General features: G+C 45.6%; 2 protein-coding genes across 2 annotated transcripts; one reads left to right on the top strand and one right to left on the bottom strand.

The window, feature by feature from the left end:
* Window positions 1-5,469: 5,469 nt before the first annotated feature.
* LOC123114324 (uncharacterized) lies at window positions 5,470-7,126 on the top strand. The gene is made up of 4 exons (XM_044535761.1): window positions 5,470-6,121; window positions 6,355-6,425; window positions 6,531-6,629; window positions 6,745-7,126. The coding sequence occupies exons 1-4, from the start codon at window positions 5,533-5,535 to the stop codon at window positions 6,850-6,852; spliced, it is 867 nt and encodes a 288-aa protein (XP_044391696.1). The 5' UTR covers window positions 5,470-5,532; the 3' UTR covers window positions 6,853-7,126.
* A 455-nt stretch (window positions 7,127-7,581) lies between these two features.
* LOC123114323 (uncharacterized) lies at window positions 7,582-14,990 on the bottom strand. The gene is made up of 16 exons (XM_044535760.1): window positions 13,905-14,990; window positions 13,714-13,796; window positions 13,593-13,633; window positions 12,986-13,140; window positions 12,398-12,493; window positions 11,527-11,640; window positions 10,798-10,902; window positions 10,619-10,711; window positions 10,411-10,533; window positions 10,216-10,332; window positions 9,976-10,038; window positions 8,873-9,472; window positions 8,602-8,727; window positions 8,405-8,521; window positions 8,113-8,175; window positions 7,582-7,948 (listed from the first exon to the last, which is right to left on the bottom strand). Exons 1-16 carry the CDS (start codon window positions 14,982-14,984, stop codon window positions 7,739-7,741), a joined length of 3,186 nt encoding a protein of 1,061 aa, XP_044391695.1. The 5' UTR covers window positions 14,985-14,990; the 3' UTR covers window positions 7,582-7,738.
* Between the last annotated feature and the right edge of the window lie 5,516 nt (window positions 14,991-20,506).

Raw genomic sequence — 20,506 nt, 5'->3', positions numbered from 1 at the left:
TGCGGGAGTGGGCGGCAGCTGCAGGTGGAGGGTTGCCACCGGCCAACAAATAGATCTATCACACAGGAGATCGGGCCCCGCATGAGATCCCATGGCGGATTGTCAGTGAGGTCGGCGGCGGCGGCGGCGGCGGCGAGGAACCTGAAAGAGGGCGGACGCACGAGTTCCGACTGCGGTTTGTCCGTCAGGTCGTCCGCGGCGGCGGCGATGGTGGCTACGAAGCTGACAGGGCGCAACGGATCAGGATCGCGCGAGGGGTTCGGGAGTACGTGATCGCACGAGGGGAGGGGATCGGATCGCACGAGTGGTTTTTTTTCTGCGTGCGGGGTTTTTTTTTTGTTGCGTGCGGGTGAGGTGGGGTGTGGCAGATTGCTGGGAGGTGGGAGGGAGGATGAAAAAAAACTGGACGAAAGGTGGGACTAAAATAAAACCTGGAATGCGAGCTACCAACTGAGACATTAGTAGTAGAGATTGTTCAGCATTATTTGGGGACGAGCGCCCAATTTGGTTCCGAGCTCTAGTCAATGCATTCGGCGCCAACTAAAGATTCCGGCGCCCACACTGCCGCGCACTTGGCCGGCCCGAAACGGGGGCGCGCCCAAAAAGGAAAATAAGAGAAAAATTAGCGCGCGTGAAGAGAATCAAACAAGAGACACCCCTTCCTGATAGACCACGCTAACCATTGGGCCACTTAGGCAGAACTTATAGGTTGAATCTTTTTCCTTCTTTTCTGGTTTCTTCTTTGCTTTTTCCTCTTTTCCATTTTTCGTATTCGGCTTTTTGTTTTTTCCTTCCTTATATGATTTTTTTTAAATTCGTGAACAATTTTCAAATCGATGAACTTTTTTCATTTTCCGATGAAGTTTTTCAAATTCCATGAAATTTGAAAAAAGTTCATCAGATGTTAAAAAAGTCCACAGATTTTAAAAAAAGTTCATCATATTTGAAAAAAAATTATCAATTATGAAAAAAAAGTTCATCAAACTTGGAAAAAGTTCATTGAATTTGAAAAAAAATTCACCGAATTACAAAATTTGAAAAAAGTTCATAAAAATAGAATAAACTTCATCCAAATTGAAAAAGTTCATTCAATTTTGTAAAAGAGTTCATCGAATTACAAAATTTGAAAAAAGTTCATAAAAATAGAATAAACTTCATCCAAATTGAAAAAGTTCATTCGATTTTGAAAAAAGTTCATCCATTTTTATATACAAATCAAAAATGGAAAATCATCAATTAAAAAACAAATTTAATAAAAGAACAAAGAGAAATAAAAAGAAAAAAAAACCCAAATAAAAAACCGCCCTGGGAAGCATCTGAAAGCTTCCCAAAATCGGAGGATTCCCAGGATGGAAAAGAACAAATAGAAAAAAACAAGTTACAAATCACTAGTTGTTCTATGGCTTAGAGCATCTCCAGCCGCGACCCCAACAGGCCCCCCAGGTGACTTTTTCGGCGGCGGCGCCAAAAAACGGCTCAGTCGCGCCCCCAGGACGACGAAAAGCGCCAGTTCGGCCCTTTTTCCGCCCGGCGGCCGCTGGCCGAACCCGGTGCGTTGGGGGTGCTTGGGGGCTCCGGCGCAAGGGAAAAGCGCTGCTGGCCCACGCCGTCAGGTGAAAAGTCAAGATTTTCTTCCCCGTCCGCCTCCCACCCCCCGCGCTCTCGGCCACAACTAGGTATATCTCGGCGCCGCCCCGCCGCCCTTCACTGGTAGATAGCCATTGCCCGTCGGAAAAATAGCATTGGTTCACCGCGACAGCCCCTCCGGCACCAGCTGGGCGTTTCCGAGCGCCGTTTCCGGCCGCGGAGGGGCAGTTTAGCAGCGGGTGCACGCTAACCACGCGCAAGGTGTTCGGCGATTTGCCTGCCTCGATGATGGACTCGGATGACGAGGAAGTGCTCGCCGCGCTGCTGGAGGAGGAAGCCGAGGACGACTCGTAGGAAGAAGAGCATCTCATGGTGCTCGCCGCCCTCGCCCAGCTGCTGGCGAGCACTGAAAAGCCGCGGCGAGGTGGCTCGGCGCCGGGGCGGGTGAAAGCAAAGAACCAACATCGTCTCGAAGGCTACTGCATGCTCTACTCCGACTACTTCGCTGATGCTCCACTTCACGGCGACAGAACGTTTCGGCGTCGTTATCGGATGAAGAGAAAGCTTTTCCTCAGGATTGTGAATTCCATCCGGGAGTTTGACAACTACTTCAAATGCAAGATGGATTGCACCGACAAACTTGGATTCACCTCCATCCAGAAATGCACGACAGCGATGAGGATGCTTGCATACGGAGCTCCCGGTGACTCACAGGACGACTATGGGCGCATGGCCGAGTCCACCAGCATAGAGTGTTTGTACAAGTTCTGTCGGGCAGTGGTGGCAGTGTTTGGACCGCAATACTTGAGAACACCCAATGCGGAAGACACTGCTCGGATCCTAGCACAGAATGCTGCAAGAGGATTTCCTGGGATGCTTGGAAGCATCGACTGCATGCATTGGAAATGGAAGAATTGCCCATTTGCTTGGCAGGGGATCTACAAAGGCGCCAAAGGCGGTTGCAGTGTGGTACTTGAGGCGGTGGCCACACAGGACCTCTGGATTTGGCACTCCTTCTTTGGTATGCCAGGAACTCACAATGACATCAATGTGCTGCAGTGCTCTCCTGTCATTGCCAAGCTTGTGAAGGTCATTCTCCTCCGGTGAACTTCGAGATCAATGGGCGGCAGTACAACAAGGGGTACTATCTAGCTGATGGCATCTATCCGAGATGGTCGACATTTGTCAAGACCATCAAAAACCATGTGCCTGGAGGCAAGAACGCCTGGTTTGCGAAGATTCAGGAGGCTTGCAGGAAGGATGTCGAGCGGGCATTTGGTGTGCTCCAATCTCGATTTGCTGTTGTCCGGTACCCCGCTCAGACCTGGTCGAAAGATCAAATGTGGGAGATCATGACCTGCTGTGTCATCTTGCGCAACATGATCATTGAGAGCGAGCAGGAAGAACCAGTGTTTGACACTGAACCATACCACCGGCAGGGTCCTCTTGCCCAAGTTGATCACCAGCTACCGGCAACCTGGACTGCCTACCTCAGTATGCGTCAGGAGATCCGAAACCCACAGGTGCATCATCAACTGCAGCAAGATCTGACAGAGCACCGATGGAGGCTCAAGAGCGACACCGTGCGCGACGTGTGATGAACTATGAGTTTTTATTTGTTGAACTATATAATTTGTATTGAACTATTTGTTGTTGTACTATTTTGTTGAAGTATTTGAAATTTCTATGATGAAATATGTGATAAAAAATATTTATGTTGATAATTGAACGCCGAGCCACGTCGAACCACGTCGAATATGGGCCTATTCTCGCCCATGTGGGCCTTTTTCGCCGAAATGGGGCTTCAAAAGTGGGCCAAAATCGACGACTGGGGGCGACGACTAGGTGCAAAACCGCTCCAGCGTCGAAAGAATCGCCGGCTCGCCCCAAAGGGCGATTTTTATGCGTCCTAGGGGGCGAACGGCTGGAGATGCTCTTAGTGGTTACCGTCGTTAAAGATGAAAGCAGTGATCGCGAGTTTAAGTTCCACAATAAAACAGAACATGCATGGGCTGGCCTAGCTCGCAAGCAGAGGGGTTGAGGTGCAGGCACCCGTTTGCGAAGGGTGCTTAAGCGCCAAATAGGATCCGCCATTTTGGTTTTCCCGTTAGGCTGATTTGGGTTTTGTTGTAATGGGCTAAGCTCCTGTTGTGGGCTTTCCTAGTTAATAGATTGGCTGGCTTAGTCTGGACTGAGACAACTCCGGGCAAATCCTACCTGTTATAGACAAATTTACAAATGGGCGCCTGCAGCGCCGTGCGTGGGCCGGCCTGTTATTGCGTATGTCAATTTTCAAAAAAGAAAGCGCCCTTGACAAGAATCGAACCAGCGACCTCCCTCATCAAACATCGTTCACACAACCGCCGCGCAGGATCTGTTAATCTACAACTCTTCATGCCTTTGTTCCTTCTTTCTTTGTTTTCCTTTTTTTTTCTTTGTCCTTTCTTCCATTTTCGTTTTCTGTTTTTCTTTTTTCCTCTTCCAGGTTTCCTCCATCATCGATTTTCATGTTTTTTATTTTCTTAAATGCGTGAACTTTTTCCAAATCGATGATGCTTTTTATACTTTGATGAATTTTGTTTTCAAAAACATTGAACTTTTTTTAGTGAACTATATGACAATTGATGATTTTTTCAAATTTGATGAATTTTTGTAAATTTGATGAACTTTTTTTAAATTCAATGAACTTATTTGCAATGCACTTTTCCTGAAATTCTATGAACCTATTTTCATAGTTGTGAACTTTTTTCCAAATTGATTAACTTTTTAAAAAATTGGTGAACTTATTTATAGCTTCGGTGAACTTTTTTGAAAACCGATGAACTTTTTCAAATTCGGTGAACTTTTTTTGAAATTAAATGAACTTTTTTTGCATTCGATGAACTTTTTTTTCAAATTCTATTAGCTTTTTTAAAATCGATGAACTTTTTCACATTTTGTGAACTTTTTTCGAAATTGGTGGATTTATTTCTAGTAGATGAGCTTTTCTTATCAAATTGGATGATCTTTTTTCAGAAACGATAAACTTTTTCAATTCGTGAACTTTTTTCGAATTTTGATAAACTTTTTTTCATTAAAGTATAAAAATGTAAGGTTTATTGCGTAATAAGTAACGCGGCTGCAATAGTTCTTTAAGAATTCGTGTTCAGTTTAGTCAAAGTGATTGATGAGCTGAAGTGGTTAGCTGAACCATGCCTCGTACTCGCAGGTTTTGCAGGTCTTTTTTCGTGAACCAATTTCTGCTCAGGTGCATTCGTGGGCTGGCCCACTTGTCGTTTGCTGTAGGCGCCGATTGACTTCGGCGGCGCTTAAAGCGCTCAATAGGAGCTCCCACAAATCCGTCTCAAACCGTTTCAGTCCATGGAGTTGAGTGACCAGTTTCATCACAGGCCGTCACGCGAGACCATCTCTATGTTTAGGCCCGCTGTCGCCGGCGTATTCCCTCCCTCCCCCATCCGGTGGTCCTTCTCCACCCCCTACTCTTTTTTTGCGACAATGAGTGATCGTTCGGTGGTCTCGGTATCTTTTTTTGGCAGGCGGAGTGGAGGCGAACATTGTAATAGATTTTAATCATGTCATCTATGAGCATTGTAATAGAGAGAACAATATGGTGGCTCATCAGCCGGCTACAATAGCCAAATTCTCTCTTCCTAGTGTTTGGTTGAAATCACCTCCTGTTGATGTCATACCTTTGATCGTAAACGACACAACCCTTATGACAATTGAATAAAGGAGGATGATGTTTATAAAAAAAAAGGGAAATGGGGTACACGCTCGCCCATTGCATGCCTACGCCGTTGGATCCACATCAGAGATAATATCCTGACCGTCCGCGGAGCCTACGGCCAGCACGCACTCACTCGATCCCACCGGAAGCCACACCGGAGAACCACCCCACGAAAAAGATCCCCCGAGAAGACCAAACCGAGCTCAGCAACCTCCACCATGTCCATGTCCATGGCCACCACCACCCTCCTCCGGCTCGCGCCGCTGCCGCCGCACCCCCGCCTCCTCGCCCCGACCTCCAAGAAGCCCGCCCTCCTCGCGCCCCTCGGCAGCGGCCGCCGCGCCCTGCGGCTCGCGAGGGCCGCCGGCGACGGGCTCGTGGACCAGACCGTCTACAACGGCGTGTACGGGCCCTGGTCGGTGGACGACGCCGACGTGCGGGAGGTGCTGCTGTACCGGGCCGGGCTGGTCACGGCCGCCGCCTCCTTCCTGGTGGCCGCCTCGGGGTCGTTCCTGCCGGAGGGGAACGCGGTCGGCGACGCCGTCCGGCGGGGCGCCGACCTCTTCTTCGCCGCCGGGGCAGGGGGGCTCGGGCTGTCGCTCGTGCTGATCCACATCTACGTCACCCCCATCAAGCGGTTCCTCCAGGCGCTCTGGGCGGTCGGCGTGCTCGGCTCCGTCGGCACCTACGCCCTCGCCGCGCGGCCGCTCGACGAGGGGCTCGTCCGGTACGTGCTGGAGCACCCCGGGGCGATGTGGTTCGTCGGCCCGACCTTCGCGGCGCTCACAGGCCTCGTCTTCAAGGAAGGTACTCCTGCAATTACTACTGTCTCTGCTTATGACTCAACTGTGGAAGAGATTTGGTTCATCTTAGAATCCTTGGACTGTTGCGGGCGCTGATTTCATTAGTGTTAGAGATCTTTGTATTGTTAACTGGATGCATTCTGATTGATTAGTTCATTGAATGAAATCCTTTCAATGAATGATTGAACAGTTCAATTTGAGAAATGTGTCTGACAAAAAATGCACTCTCACTCACAGGTCTCTGCTATGGAAAATTAGAAGCTGGTATCTTAACGTTTGTCATCCCCATCCTTCTTCTTGGACACCTGGTAAATTAGACGCATGAGATTTAGCATCTCAACTGAATCAGACCAGACGGAATGCAAAAGATTCAGCTCAATTTTCTTACACTTGTTCTCTGAACATGTATGCAGTCTGGTTTGATGAACGACGGGACAAAAATGAGCCTCTTAGGAGTGTGGATGGCGCTCTTCACCGTGTTCGCCGCGAGGAAATTCCAGCAGCCCATCAAGGTATTATAGTCTAATTGCCTTCTCGCAAGTGTTTATCGACAGTTGTAGCTCTTACACATTTTCTTGGTTGAGTCTTACTATTATGTTATGTTCTGGTCTGTTGTTGGCAACGCAGGACGACATTGGCGACAAGTCGGTTTTCATATTCAACGCCCTCCCCGAAGAGGAAAAGAAGGCTCTGCTGCAGAGGCTTGAGGCACCAACTGAGCAGAAGTTCGATTAACAGGTACTAGGACAGTGTCAATACCTAGTCGATGGATGTCCGGATCAGCGCTTCCATGAAGAGGAATGGAAACTTTGCCACTGAAGCTCGAGATCGGCGAACTGAGCAGAAACTTGAATAGCTGTAGGTAGCACAATGCAGATAGCTAGTTGCGACCGATGGATGTATGTAACTGTTCTGCATGGTCGTTCTGGAGACCAGTGCGCATGCCAGTATGTATAGATGAGAACCTTGGAACTGTGATGTAGTTGCATATCTTTTCCTTGACGGCCAACCCCTGGGTTCAGAAAATTTCAGAAGAAGAGGCTATAACTTGCACCACAGAAACTGAAACACTCCGCTGAATACGGTACTGTCGTCTGTTGCCATATGCTAAAGTGAAAACTTGATGGAAGGAGAGGAAATTGGTGTTAAGATATCCGAAGTATCGGAAGTTCAGGCCATGAATAATTCTCTGGGTGCTGCTAGTATAATTCCAGGGTTTCGACGGTCATGTACATGTGCCACATGCAGAATTGCAGGTACAAAAGAGAGGTATTCTGGCTCCATGTCTTTGTTGCAGTTTCCTTTGCAGGCCCAGATCAAGAGATCACAATATGTTTTCATGCGTTATACTAATAGGCAAAGAGGTAATGCAGTCATTTTTTTTCCTACCCCTGAACCCATGGATCAAACAAGAACAAGAACAACAACTTGCAATCAAATTCCTACTAGAACTTGCTCAAGAAATACCATACCACCAGTGATTAATCATCAGACCCCAAACAAGGAATGATACTAGAAATCAACTCGTCCGAATCCCCGACGTTGTCGTCAAGTATATTATCAAACTAGGAGCAAGTCTGAAGCAAAGTCTGTAGGTGTGTGCAACACTTGGCATGCTTGGTTAGTCGATTGCCAGGCGACGCACCCTTTCGGATATCTTACTGATCCCGGCTTCAGAGAACCCGCCGGAGGGTGGATCCTCTGTGTTCTTCTTGACGCCGTAGCTTGACGGCGCGGATGAATCCACTGGGTTCTTAAAGAATGCTGAACGGAGGACTTCTCCATAGTGTTGCGCCACATTGCCATGGACCACCAAGGAAATCTTAGCCACCTGCTTAAGAACAATTAGCACCATCACATCCCTTGCGTAGTCACAAGATTTTAGTTCCTCATTTGCACATTTTTTTTTCAAACCGGAACATGGCCACCCGGTCCCGAAATTGCACAGATAAAAAGGAAAACAATCACTGTCATTTTTGTGTTGAAGTGAGTTACCTTGGACGAGCCTTGAGATACCTTCTCGACCACAACAGGGCTGCTCCCTAGAACATTGAGCACCTGACATAAAAGCAAGAAATGATTAAGAATGACAGGATAAAAAAAAATACAGCCTGGTTGACCATGAGCAGCTAAAATAACATGCATTCCCTGATGCTTGATAACAATGAAAAAATAACAAGTGATATTAGAAAAATGCAATCAAACAAGCAGCAGACAGAGTTGCAGTTGCTAAGAGTATATGCTTTTTTTTCGAGAAGTGACAAGAGTATATGTGGTTCTATCTTACCTTTCGAAGATTGCTTGGCGACAACTGGGCGTTCCCTGTCAAGGAAATGACTGATCTGTTGTACAGTCCATGAACGGCTGGGGTATTCTGAAGCTCTTTGCCTGCCTCTTCAAGCGCCTATTATATCATCAGGACAAGTGAATGTGTCAGAATAAAATTTTCTTCTAACAAACGAAACACAAGGGTAAATGTTTTACCGGTTGGATCAATGCCTGACTCAACAGTTCTGATGTAACAAGTGTAAGCGGCATCTTGCCTTCACTAGTAGCCACCCAATTGATAGAGATGCCCAAATAATCCATATTTTGAAAAAATGAGATGGCCTGCACAAACAACATAATCGGATATAATCAATAAAAAACTACTTTAACATTTACCGATGTTTCAGCCGCTCAAACAATATAGACATATATAGGTTAACTTATTATAAGAACCTAGTATACTGGAAAACCGAAAGAAGCGACTAACCAGGCACATTCGCGAGCGCACCCCGCGGTGAATGCGGATGAGTGCGCCGACTTCTTGAGGCGTCCGCGGTGGAACATTGAGCACCTCTTGCAAGCGGTGGCTGGAGGGTACGCCGTAGAGAAGCCTCAACCTACGCGGCGGCGGCCCCCCTTGCGTCTGGAACACGTAGCTTGGTGGTTCATCATCCTGATGAGTCTGGAACACGTAGCTTGGTAGTTCATCATCCTGATGAGTCCACACGTAGCTTGGTGGTTCATCATCCTGATGAGTCCACACGTTATCCAGTAAACCAGATGGTTCGTAGTTTCGATCGTCCGAAAGAAACTTTTGGAACTCCAACTGCAGAGTTTCGTCGTTCGACAACAACGAGCGCTCCAACTCTTCAGGAACCAGGGATTCCGTCTCCGCCATTTCCCGACGCACGCCCGTTGGAGCATCCGGGTGGTCGCCATCCGCCTTTCTCTTGTCGCTCGAGCCCGATGCTGCAGCTTGTGAGTTCACCGGGACCGGGCAGCCGTTAAGCTCAAAGAATACAGAATGGAGGAGTTGTACACAGCGTTCTGCCGCATTGTCACGGACAACCAAAGAAACATTCGCCACCTGCACATGAACCATTAGCGTCCAAGTTTTAAAACACAAGACAAATCAATTCCCCATTTGCATAATCTGTTTTTAAGCAGATAGGCGCAGTGGAACACAAGAACCCAGTTCCTATATTATTTACAGCTGACTCTGACTCATTACAAATTTCCAATTTGTAAGATAAGAAGTAAGCCTGACTCAGCTTGTTAACATAATAAGTTGAAATATGAACTCGGCACGACTCATTGAACTGCTTACATGGGTCAAAAACAGAATATGAATACATCAAATCTAAATATCCAAGTAGTATTAAAAAAAGCATTTATAAACTTGAGGATATGCTAAAAAATACTCCGAGTAGCGGAGTAGATAGCACGAATGCATGAGTTCTGAGTTAGGACACGAGTTCAAGCCGAGTACCTGAGTTACTCATTTAAGTCGCAAGTTTTGAGTTTCATTTTCCACCCCTACCTATATTGCACAAAAAAGAATGTCATGTTCATTTTTGTGGAGTGGAATACCTTGGGCGACCCTCGGGGGACCTTCTCAATATCAAAATTGTTGCTCCCTAGAACATTGAGCACCTGGCATGCATCAACAGATAACAAGATATAAGATACAAAAGGATCAACCATGAACATCTAAGCATTCAATGATACTGACCTCTATATTGCGACAGCAATGCAAAATCACAAGTGATCTTCAACATTGTCAGTATACTAGACAAAGCTTCAGTTGCTAAGCTTACATATGGCTCTTACCTTCCCAAGAATGGGTAACGACATCTGCGGGTTCCCTATTAGGCAGATGGCTGATATGTCCTGTCGTTGATGAACAGTTGCAATTTTTCCAAGTTCTTTAACTGCATTATCAAGCGCCTGTTACATCATCAGAACAATAAAATGTATCAGGATCAGTTTTTTTTTTACAAAAACAATAGCAAGATAAATGTTTACCAGCTGGATCAAATCCTGACTCAAAGGTTTTGACGGAACTAGTGTAAATGACATATTTTCACTAGTAGCCACCCAATCGACAGAGATGCCCAAATATTCAAAATATTTAAATTTTGAAATGGCCTGCACAAATAACATAATCAGATAACGAACATGACTCAATAAATAAATGCATAATACAAGAGACACGGGTCTATTGCTTCAATACCTTTTCTACAAAAGCACTCTGGTCCAGAGTACCTGTCCTCTGTATGTCCAGAATGGTAATATTTGATTTCAACGCAATGCTGGATAATGCACTCTGAAAAAAGAAGTAGATTCATGGGCCGGTAATTGTTATTGCACGTGAAACAATGGAAGAATCAACCATAACATGGTGGTACAAACCTTGGTTGTATCTCTTGTCTTAGTAATCAGAGTACCCGGTGCTTCAGGATTGAACGAGTTCTTAACTCTTACTGATATTCCACATTCCGTAGCCAGTTGGATTGACTAGCATGCAAAAAGTTTATAGGTGTGAGTGACTAAGTGTAATAATAAAGGACCATGCTTGCTAAATCAGCAAGGAAATATGACAAATCCAGTAACACAGACGAAAATTCCCGCGAAAGAGAAACATATGACAAAAGATGTAAACTATGCCATAAAGTTCACTGCCTAGCCAACACCTGAACCACAAAACCTAAAGGAAATTTAAAGGGAAAGTTGTGGCTACTCTCGGGTGTAGGTACACCCGAGTTTGCAAAACTTCGAAAAATGTGATAAAACAAGGTCCAAAAAATCTGAAATCCTTGAGACAACAAGCTTCATCAAGTGTTTGAACTTTTTGCAAAGTTTCAGCTAAAAACAACATCCAAGGAGCTCTCACAAAAAAAAATCAATGCTCAAACAGTGCGCAAACTTAGAACATTGATTTTGTTTTTTTTTTTGCTGAGAGCTCCTCTGATGTTTTTTCCGCTGTGCAAAAAGCTTGAACATTTGATGAAGTTTCATGTCCCCAAACTGCAGATTTTTTTGACATTGTTTGATCATGTTTTTCTTTTTTTTTTCCAAACTCGGGTGTACCTACACCCGAGAGTAGAAAAGCTGGTCTCAATTTTAAACTAAGGAGAATACCTGTGCGCTAAAGAACCCAAGTTCAGCTGCCTCATCAAAAGTCAAGTAGGGTACTGGTATTGCCTTTGCACAAACATTAGTATCGCACGTGAAGATGTCTTGATCCTTCCAAACCTATTTCATATCAGGGAAATCGATTATACTAGCACAAAACATACTGCAGAATCCAACGGAGTACAGAAACATACTGCAGAATCGATTATACTACCTTGTTTGATTCAACATATGGATAACTTCCCAGAAACATAATGATCAAAATAAAGACACAAAGCTTTTGGATCCATAATTAGTACTTCCTCTGTCCCAAAATATAAGACATTTCTGGTAGGCTAGCCTACAAAAACGGCGACGGCGGTGTTTGTGCGTCGTTCCTTTCCTGGAGGCGTCGCTTTTGAAGAACCTTTCTCATATTGCTTGTGTTGTCAAGAGATGATGGGTGCCGATGGTCACCACCGTATATTGTCGAATCGCTTCAGGAATTTTTCCTTTTATCACTTCGTCCGGCATAGCTTCGGTCTTGTATGACTTTGCTCCATGCGGACGTGATCATTTGTGTGTGTTAGTATTGGCTGTGTGCATTCTAGCTATGCAGAGGCCGGGTGTTGTACTCATTATGATTGTATCCCTTGATGCTACATTATGAGTCAATAAAAAACATCCTTTATCGAAAAAAAGCCTACAAAAACCAATTATAATTTGGGACGGAGGTAGTAACTTTTAGCGTCTGCTAGGGTAGCAGGTGTGCTCGTAGCGCACCCACCCATCTTCCTGCGCAGGGTGGGTGCGCCGGTTGTTCCTTATTAGGTGTTGAAGGAGTTTTTAGGACAAATGAGCTTTCAACAGGTAATATAAGCAAAATAAGACAACATGCCTGTATTTCTTCTAATCCCAAGTCTCTGCCAATGATAGCTGCAGCCAAGTCATTTCCATCACTTCCAAAAGCAGCGACGGTATGCAATTCCCATTCCTGAAATTTCATACGCACTTTCACCATTATACTGTCAAGTTTACTTGCCGATTTGACTAGATATAAAATTTAAGTACAGATTTCCGTTCTAGTGATAAGGACTTAAATTGGTTATTTTGGGATATGACACTACGCATCCATAAACCAAATATGCTTAAAGGAACATATTTATATAGAAGCAAAACTCCAAAACTGTCAAGCTTGTTCCTATCATCTTGGAAAATAAATATTTCTGCAACATATTGATCAATATTTCGTGACAGCAAGATATTGAGAAATATTTGTAGCAATCTTGTACTACTACCTTATTGCACTATCTTCCAAATGCATATATACATAGATTTTCAGACAATAGGACATAAAATAAATAAGAAAAGGTTCTAGAGTCTAGAAAAAGAATGATAGACATAAGAAAGAAAATGGTTTAGTTAAACTACTAAATTACTGCATTTGGATCCATCAAATTTTATTGCATTTGTTTGAAGTACGTACCTGTACCGCTCCTTTCCCAAGTTTATTTAGATACTCGAAAAACATTTTCGTAGACGTGCCTTCACAGACAGAAACAAGGCAATCTCGTGTCATAGAAGTCATCTCTTTTGTCATAGCTGCATACTGAAGATGTTGTTCCAGCTGATCCAGTGAACCTGTTGAGTTTAACGGTGATAAATGCAATGCTATTGCTCAATTGCGAAAAAAATAGAGAGAGAGAGAGAGAGAGAGAGAATTTTATTGTCATGACAACATATTTTTCTGTGAAAACAAAGGAATGCGAAGTGCTTAACTAATTAGCCCAAGAAAGAAAAAGAAAAAGCTAAATAATGAGTGATCCGATTATGATATAGTTGTGATATCATACAACATTTCATATGTGTCTCAGTTCGTTGTTGAATGGCATGGTCAATACGATTAGTACATGTTCTGCAGTGCACGTGTTTAGATACTGCATCAGCGCACATGATTAGTATTTTTGCACTGCATAAGTGAAAGTATATTCAACTACTTTGTTGCCAATGTAAATCTAAGGTAAGATCCTGGGAATCTGGGATGATGCACTGAATCTAGCCGGTACAAGAGATAGAGAATGACAGCAACATACCTGAAACAGTTGAGCTATCTAATCCAAGCTCATCAACCGTCCTGAGAACAGAGTAGAGGAAAAACTACATATGAGGACCGGATGCACAAGAAAAGCAGAGGAAATGAAACACAGCACACACCTGAGATGCAGCTCCCTTATGTTCTTGAACTCGTCGATTTCGCTCGCCTCTTGGAGGTCGCAGCTCAGTGCCTTCCATGCGGCCTGCACGGCCATATTTAATTAGCATGTAGTGGTGGATTATAATGCTAAACGAATCGAAACACTTGGTCGCATAGCAAGCATCAGAGCTGAATTTGAAGTAAATGTAACCAGGAGAATGTTGCTGGCGGTGTTCCCCATGGCCGACACAACAACCACCGGACTCTCGAAACCGAGGACGAGGTTGGCCATCTCCTTCATCCGCTCGGCCGACGGTATCGATGAACCATCGAGCTTCATTACGACGGTTGCCGCCGCCGACGCAGCATCGGTCTTCTTCATAATTGCAAGAGTTCCGTGTATGGAGGCGGGGGCGATGAGGAGAGCTGGGCTCCGGTTGACCCCGGGGAAATGGACATTGTAGTCACACAAAGCAGATGGCGGTGCCGGAGGACATGGCATATCGCCGCCGAGCACCTCCGGAATCGCTTCGCCCTCCAGCGCCGAGTCATGCGGCCGGCCTTCAGCTCCAGATACGCCGTTACCGGCAGCCGGGAGGATGCCCTGTGCGCCGGCGGCGGCGGCCGTGGATGTTTCGACCGGATCCGCCGTACTGCGAGGCGAGGGCGACCTGTACACCTTGCAGAGCTCCCACTGCTGGCCGGCGGCGCCGTCCTGCTGCTGCTGGAGGCCAATCTCGACCATGCACCAGCCCAGCCTTTTGTTTCTGAATGATTTTTTAGCACCTGGCGGATTATTGATCTTGAGCACGTACGAGAGCGTGCGCCAGTACGCCCCAACGGGTTTACTGTCCGGGCCCAGAATGGGCTTCTCGCCACCCTCCGGGTGCCAGAACCTCCGCTCTCCGCCGCCGCCGACCTGGCGGTTCCGCCTCGGCGCGCCACCCGCGCTGTCGTGCCAATTGACGGGGCTGTAGAAGTACCACGCCATCCCTTTGCCGTCGCCAGCTTGGCCGGTGCCCGGAGCGGGGTCACGGCCGCGGACGAGGTCCGCGGGGGCAGCGGAGTAGGCGTTCAGCTCGTGGATGAAGCTGTGAGGAAATGGCTCTCCGGCGACCTTGAGCCGGAGAAGCTTGGCCAGCTCGAGGAAATCCAGCTGGGGAGCCAGGGATTGCAGCTCGCCGGTGGCCAACATGTCGCCGGCAGTTGTTGAATCTTGATCGACGGAGGGGCCAGGGGGGTGCGTGGAGTGCCGGGGTGGAGGCTGCTTGCTGTGGTTGCGCTTGCACATGGTCCGGCTGACAGGAGTAGACTTGGCTTGACTCCTCGTCAAAAGAACTGTACACTTGGGGCCGCATGCCTGTACGGCTATGTCCGAGTCCGAATCTTTATTTTATTTTATTTTACTCTTTTGCGTCGGTCCGAGCGATAACCGGAATCTACGGGTGTGTTTGGTAGCCGTTCCTATCATATCATTGTCGTTCCACATGCTAACTCAACAAAAGTTTTTTTCTTTAAATACAATACAGACGTAGACATTCATATATAGGCGTATACACCACTGAGAAAACTCATATACTGGCGTATACACCACTGAGAAAAGTAGCGCAGCACGCTATAGCGCGTGAAAAATTGTCTCGCTAAATGGATCAATGTATAATATCTCGCTAATAGCACGCTATAGCGCGTCCAATAGCGACCCTATTTTGTGTAGTGCATTATTTTTTTCTTGGTATACACTCATTTCTATGAACAAGTAGACTCTATCCCTATGAGCATCTTCGAGAGACTGAGCCGATATATCATCTTGAGATTGAGGAAGTCATCACGAAGGCCTTGTAGTCACCGGAGATCCTAAAATAAATCAAGGAATAATGCGAGCACCAGGATTTGCATCCTCGTGGGCTGAGGATACCACTGGTCTCCTAATCATCCAACCACTGGTTGCAGTGGCGGATCCAGGATTTCGAAATTGGGTGTTCAATGTTTTTTTTTCCAATGTGATATCTAAAATGTTCACATAGCAAGAGCAATTTTCCTATCGCAGTAGCAATACCTAAAATAGCTTAAAGAAATGGCAAAAATTGAAGATCATCTACTATGCAATATTACATTTTTTTTCGTAGCCACAAACACGGCATGGCGTCATTATCCTTTAGCTGCGGGAAAAATCATGCACACAAAATGTAACAAATCGTGTACTAACAATGATGATATGGCGCGCGTCGATGACTCATGTAATAATGGCAAAATTTGCGACGGTAACTGGGTTGGCGAGCTAGTGAGAGGGAACCAAGCTAGTTGTGCCGGCGAATTGGGTTGTGCAGGAGTATGAAATCGAGATGCTCGTTGACTCGGCCTGCTTATATATATGAATTAACCTGATGTTTATTGCTCAAACTGCACCACTGTTGACAGTATATAAATCGTTGCCAATTTTTTTGGGTGTGCAACTGTTCACCCATGACCTTATATGGATCCGCCTAGTTCGCTCTAGACGAGTGAGTACATGCATTTGATGTCGTTTGATAGTGGTGTATGTGCTGAGATTTTGTTTAACAACGTGCATTTGTCTAGAACAACTCCAACGCTTTGTCGGCGATCAGCGTGCATTTGTCTAGAACAACTCCAACGCGTCGATCCAAACGGACGTGCACGTCTTTTGTCCGATTGGGTCGGCTGCCCGCTCGTTGTCCGCCTATGTCGGACCGGTGCACCCAATCGGCAGACCCAATTCTTGTCCACAGAGAAAACAATTTAAACTTTAAAACAGCCCCCGGCCAGAGATCATGCCAGCGGCCATGCCATCGTCCAGAGTACATGCCAGCAGCCGACATACATGCCAACCTCTAAAAAGACACCACACAGTTCATGATGGCGCACTTGCCAGCGGCCGACACATATGCCAGCACACACACAAAAATGGGAGGTAGTTCAATTACGCCATCTCAGTCGTGGTCACTTGCCGACATACAAAAAAGATGGCGCTCTCCACCATAGATGAATCATCAAGCTTGACATGTCGGTTGCATCTTCTCGAACCAAGGCCTCTTCCTCAGGGACACCATGCTCAAGTCCACCTTAATGATCTCCACCTCATTCAAGATGCAAGCGAGCGCCACTTTTTTTGCTTTGGTCTTGACTTTGGTAGCCTCGATCTCGAGCATCTTCACTTGCTTCTCCGCCTTCATCTCGCACTCCTAGGGTTCAAGTTCAACAAACTGTCGATGCTCCTAATCCTCTGAAAGACAAATTAATCCATCACGAGGCCCTCGATCGCCTTGAGCTCTTCAGTCATTACATCGCCTCTATGCTACATTGTCAACGTGCTCCAAACCCACTATGTCTTTTCTGTGAGCTCTGCTATAGTCATATTCCCATCATCTATAACTTTGGATGGCTTGTAGCATTCGCCATCCCATCCTTCCCTAGAGTTTTGATACATCGAACATTTCCTCAAAGGAAAACGATAGGGATCGACGACCGGTCCATCGCTTCATCAACCGCTTCACCCTAGTTAATTGTTGCTCACAATCCCTAGTTAATTGCAGACAAAAATGGTTTAGCTGTCCCATAAATAAGACCAACAAAATTAAGCATTTTCATCGGAAAATACACTTACTTATATTGTTGGGGTTTCGTACAAAGAAAATACTGGAAGTGCCTAAGAAGGTTAACAAAGTGCTAACACTGTTTTTTTGGAAAGTCACAAATACGTACAAACTGGACAATAAATGCACAACATCTGTGGCACGAAACCACTACCAGATACATGGCATCAAATGACGTACGTGCCCTTCCTTTCGCCTGAAACATCTGGGAGCTGCATATATGTTTTCAGGTTTGCACCGACTCTGCAAATTCAGAATATGCCATAAGACATTTTAGGTAGATACTGTTCTTTGCATGCCAATATATTCAGGAAAGAACAGTTTTAGTTACATCCAGTAGGAATAAAATTCTTCGACCAAGATACCATCAGCCTGCTTATGCGATCAACATTTAATTACTGAATTCCAACTTTAAAAAAATGCTCTGGAGATGATGTGCTAGCTATAACAGCCTGTTTGGTAAATAGTTGGGCAGGGGAATGGGAGTTTGCACGAGGGTATTTATGGAGGGATTAGTCATGGAAAGTAGATTTTTACTCCCATTCTCTTGTTTGGCATATGGTTGGAATTAACATGGGATAAAACTTTGCTCACAAATTAACAGGGTACCCTGGAAAGAAATAGGTGGAATTGGTTTCCTCAATTCCCATTTCTCTTCCCACTTAAACTCCCATTCCCCCTAATCAAACAGTGCATTTTTAGCCTCGTCACCCCTCAACTCCCATTCCCTATCTCTAATTCCTCCGAACCAAACACGCTGTAAAGGGAATGAAAATTGAGATGGTAAACCTGGTCAATCGAACAAAATAAAAGAACAAAGTTGGTGCATTACATATTTATATGCAGACGTTGGGCACAAACCAAAATTTCTCATAATCATACACTACTAGGGAAAAACCTAGCAGTGATACGACGTTATAGCTAACATGTATCAGTAGCGCGTGACGACCCACACTACTGCTATACATGGATAGCAGTAGCGGGCTTTTGGGCAACTCGCTACTGCTAATATCTGCATCGATTTAGTTCAGGACGCGCTACTGGTAAGGGCGCGCTGCTGCTAACTCTACTCCCCTTGCTACTGTTAGTTCTATTAGTTTTTTCCTGCATATTTGTTTTATATATGAACAGGCTTTATACAATAATTTTTAGCATCATACACATACAAATGTAAGCATAGCATCAAATCATGTCATTATCATAATCATCATCCAACACAAAGTGGTCTCTCGTCATCATCTCGAAAATAGCGATACAACTTCTTGCAACTACATCGTCATCCATCTAAACAATCATATACACGAGAAGAGCTATCACTATGAGTGAGAGCGAAACTATGCAGTACATGAGTTTGTACCCTCTCCCGCACTAGCGTGAACCTAAACTAACTACTGGATGCCGCTCGGAAACCGGAAACCGGTACACCTTGGCCTGACACTCCAGCCACTCGTCATATACTCCTGGCGTAGCACTTCTTCGCCATCGATGATATATGCACCTGCATCGTCACATGAGTCGATGATATGCAACATATATAGTTGAGCAAAAGAAAGAGACAGACGTGGCAAAAATAGAAGCAACATATCACAGGCATAAATAACAAAGTTCATCGTACCCAAAATGCCCTAACTAGAGTGATCTTCGCTAGTCGAGGAGGACGGTTTAATTACATCACAAATAAAGTTTCATCGTGCATAACTCAAAGTTTCACCCTACATAAAGTATGGACTAAACAGACACGTTGTCATATATCGACAATCACTCAAGAATGTCGTGCCATCCATCCAAATCAGGGAGATAGTCCCTGAGCTTAGTGAAAGGCTTCAGGTCAAGACGCTGAGCCGCTACACGTGTTCGGACGTCTTGCCACGACATTTCCCCTTCCTCGTATAATAACCCTGTTTTTTCGAGGACCTCCTTCATGATGATTTGGGCAAGTTCATCCTGGCTGAGATAGAACTCAGGTCGAAGCCGATGATCATCAATATCTCCTACGTTCCTTGCCCATTGCAGAATATGGGCATCCCCGGCTGTAGGTGACATGCGAAGGTTCTGTCGATCCCGTATGTACTCCAGCATCTAGTGTATGACATAGAATACATCATTAAGACTATCACTCGGTTGCTCGATGGAGCAGAAGTCGGTCTTATGGCCGAAGGCGACCCTGTCGTTCCTAGTCTTCTTGATCTTGATCTCTCCACCCCATACGTCGTAGAAAAAGATAGCACTGTCAAGAACAGATTTGATGTGGGTGTAATCCTTTTTGTTAATGTTCTTCGACGAGTCCAAGTAAAGAGCGTGGAAGTATCGGGGGTAAAGGATGATGAGGACGGCGCGCCCGTTGCTGCGCAAAATAAGTACACCTCAAATTAATTAGCCTCGATCGTGCAAATGAAGGATTGAAATCGAAGGAAGGATATCCATGTGGATGACTTACAGGGGATGATAAGGCACGAGAATCGTCTCCTTGTCTTTATTGGCGACCATGAAATTGATGAGGTAGTCCCTCGCATAATCACGGTGCTCTGCGCAGACTACCAAGAAGCTATCGTGCATGAAGTACGGGTCAGCAACACAGATATAAGGTATCTGCTCAATCCCGATGATGTAGTTCATGTACAAGGCATAAAGGCGGACACACGTAAAATCCAGCTTCTTCAAGTGAAAAATGTCGAAGATGTAATCGAATCGAAGGAAGAACTTCTCCACGGGGATCGTGTCGATGTACAACCTCAGGGTGGGCGCGGTCCGGGCCAGTCCAGTCCCTGACCGAGCCTCCCTTTGGACCGGCCGAAACTGGCCCGGACCGATCTAAGATGCGCTCCTGTTTCCTAGGACCAGACCGGCTGCGCCTCAGCTCGGTGCGGACTGAAGGGACCGACTGGACCGAGTACAGTTTGTGCGCGGGGGCCTTTTTAGAACTCTTTTGACAACAAATTTGAACGTATAGATTATTAGGTTGCAAAAAAGGTTCAAATCGACGAAAAATAAGCAAGTTTGCAAGAAAAACAGCACAAGAAGGTGTCCAACTGAAGAAAGTTTAGAGAGACTGAACAAATACCAACTGAAGAAAGTTCAGAGGGACTAAACAATTACCAACTGAAGAAATTTCAGAGAGAAGGAACAAGTACAAACTGTCGGCGAGGACATGCAGGACTTCAGGTGCACGTGCAACAGCTCCGTCCCCTGCGTCCTCCAGCTT

Source organism: Triticum aestivum, chromosome 5B, assembly GCF_018294505.1.
Source record: "Triticum aestivum cultivar Chinese Spring chromosome 5B, IWGSC CS RefSeq v2.1, whole genome shotgun sequence".
Classification (NCBI taxonomy): Eukaryota; Viridiplantae; Streptophyta; class Magnoliopsida; order Poales; family Poaceae; genus Triticum; species Triticum aestivum.
Note: the sequence above shows the minus strand (reverse complement) of the source record. Positions and strands in the feature narration are given on the sequence as shown.

What these genes read in the sequence shown, in the direction of transcription:
- LOC123114324 (XM_044535761.1), top strand. Translation starts at nt 5,533, where the DNA reads ATGTCCATGTCCATGGCCACCACCACCCTCCTCCGGCTCGCGCCGCTG. An exon ending in AGGCCTCGTCTTCAAGGAAG is followed by an intron (nt 6,122 to 6,354) that starts GTACTCCTGCAA and finishes TCTCACTCACAG; the next exon opens with GTCTCTGCTATGGAAAATTA. An exon ending in AATTCCAGCAGCCCATCAAG is followed by an intron (nt 6,630 to 6,744) that starts GTATTATAGTCT and finishes TTGGCAACGCAG; the next exon opens with GACGACATTGGCGACAAGTC.
- LOC123114323 (XM_044535760.1), bottom strand. Translation starts at nt 14,984, where the DNA reads ATGTGCAAGCGCAACCACAGCAAGCAGCCTCCACCCCGGCACTCCACG. An exon ending in ATAAGGGAGCTGCATCTCAG is followed by an intron (nt 13,634 to 13,713) that starts GTGTGTGCTGTG and finishes CTCTGTTCTCAG; the next exon opens with GACGGTTGATGAGCTTGGAT. An exon ending in GTCAGGCATTGATCCAACCG is followed by an intron (nt 8,522 to 8,601) that starts GTAAAACATTTA and finishes ATGATATAATAG; the next exon opens with GCGCTTGAAGAGGCAGGCAA.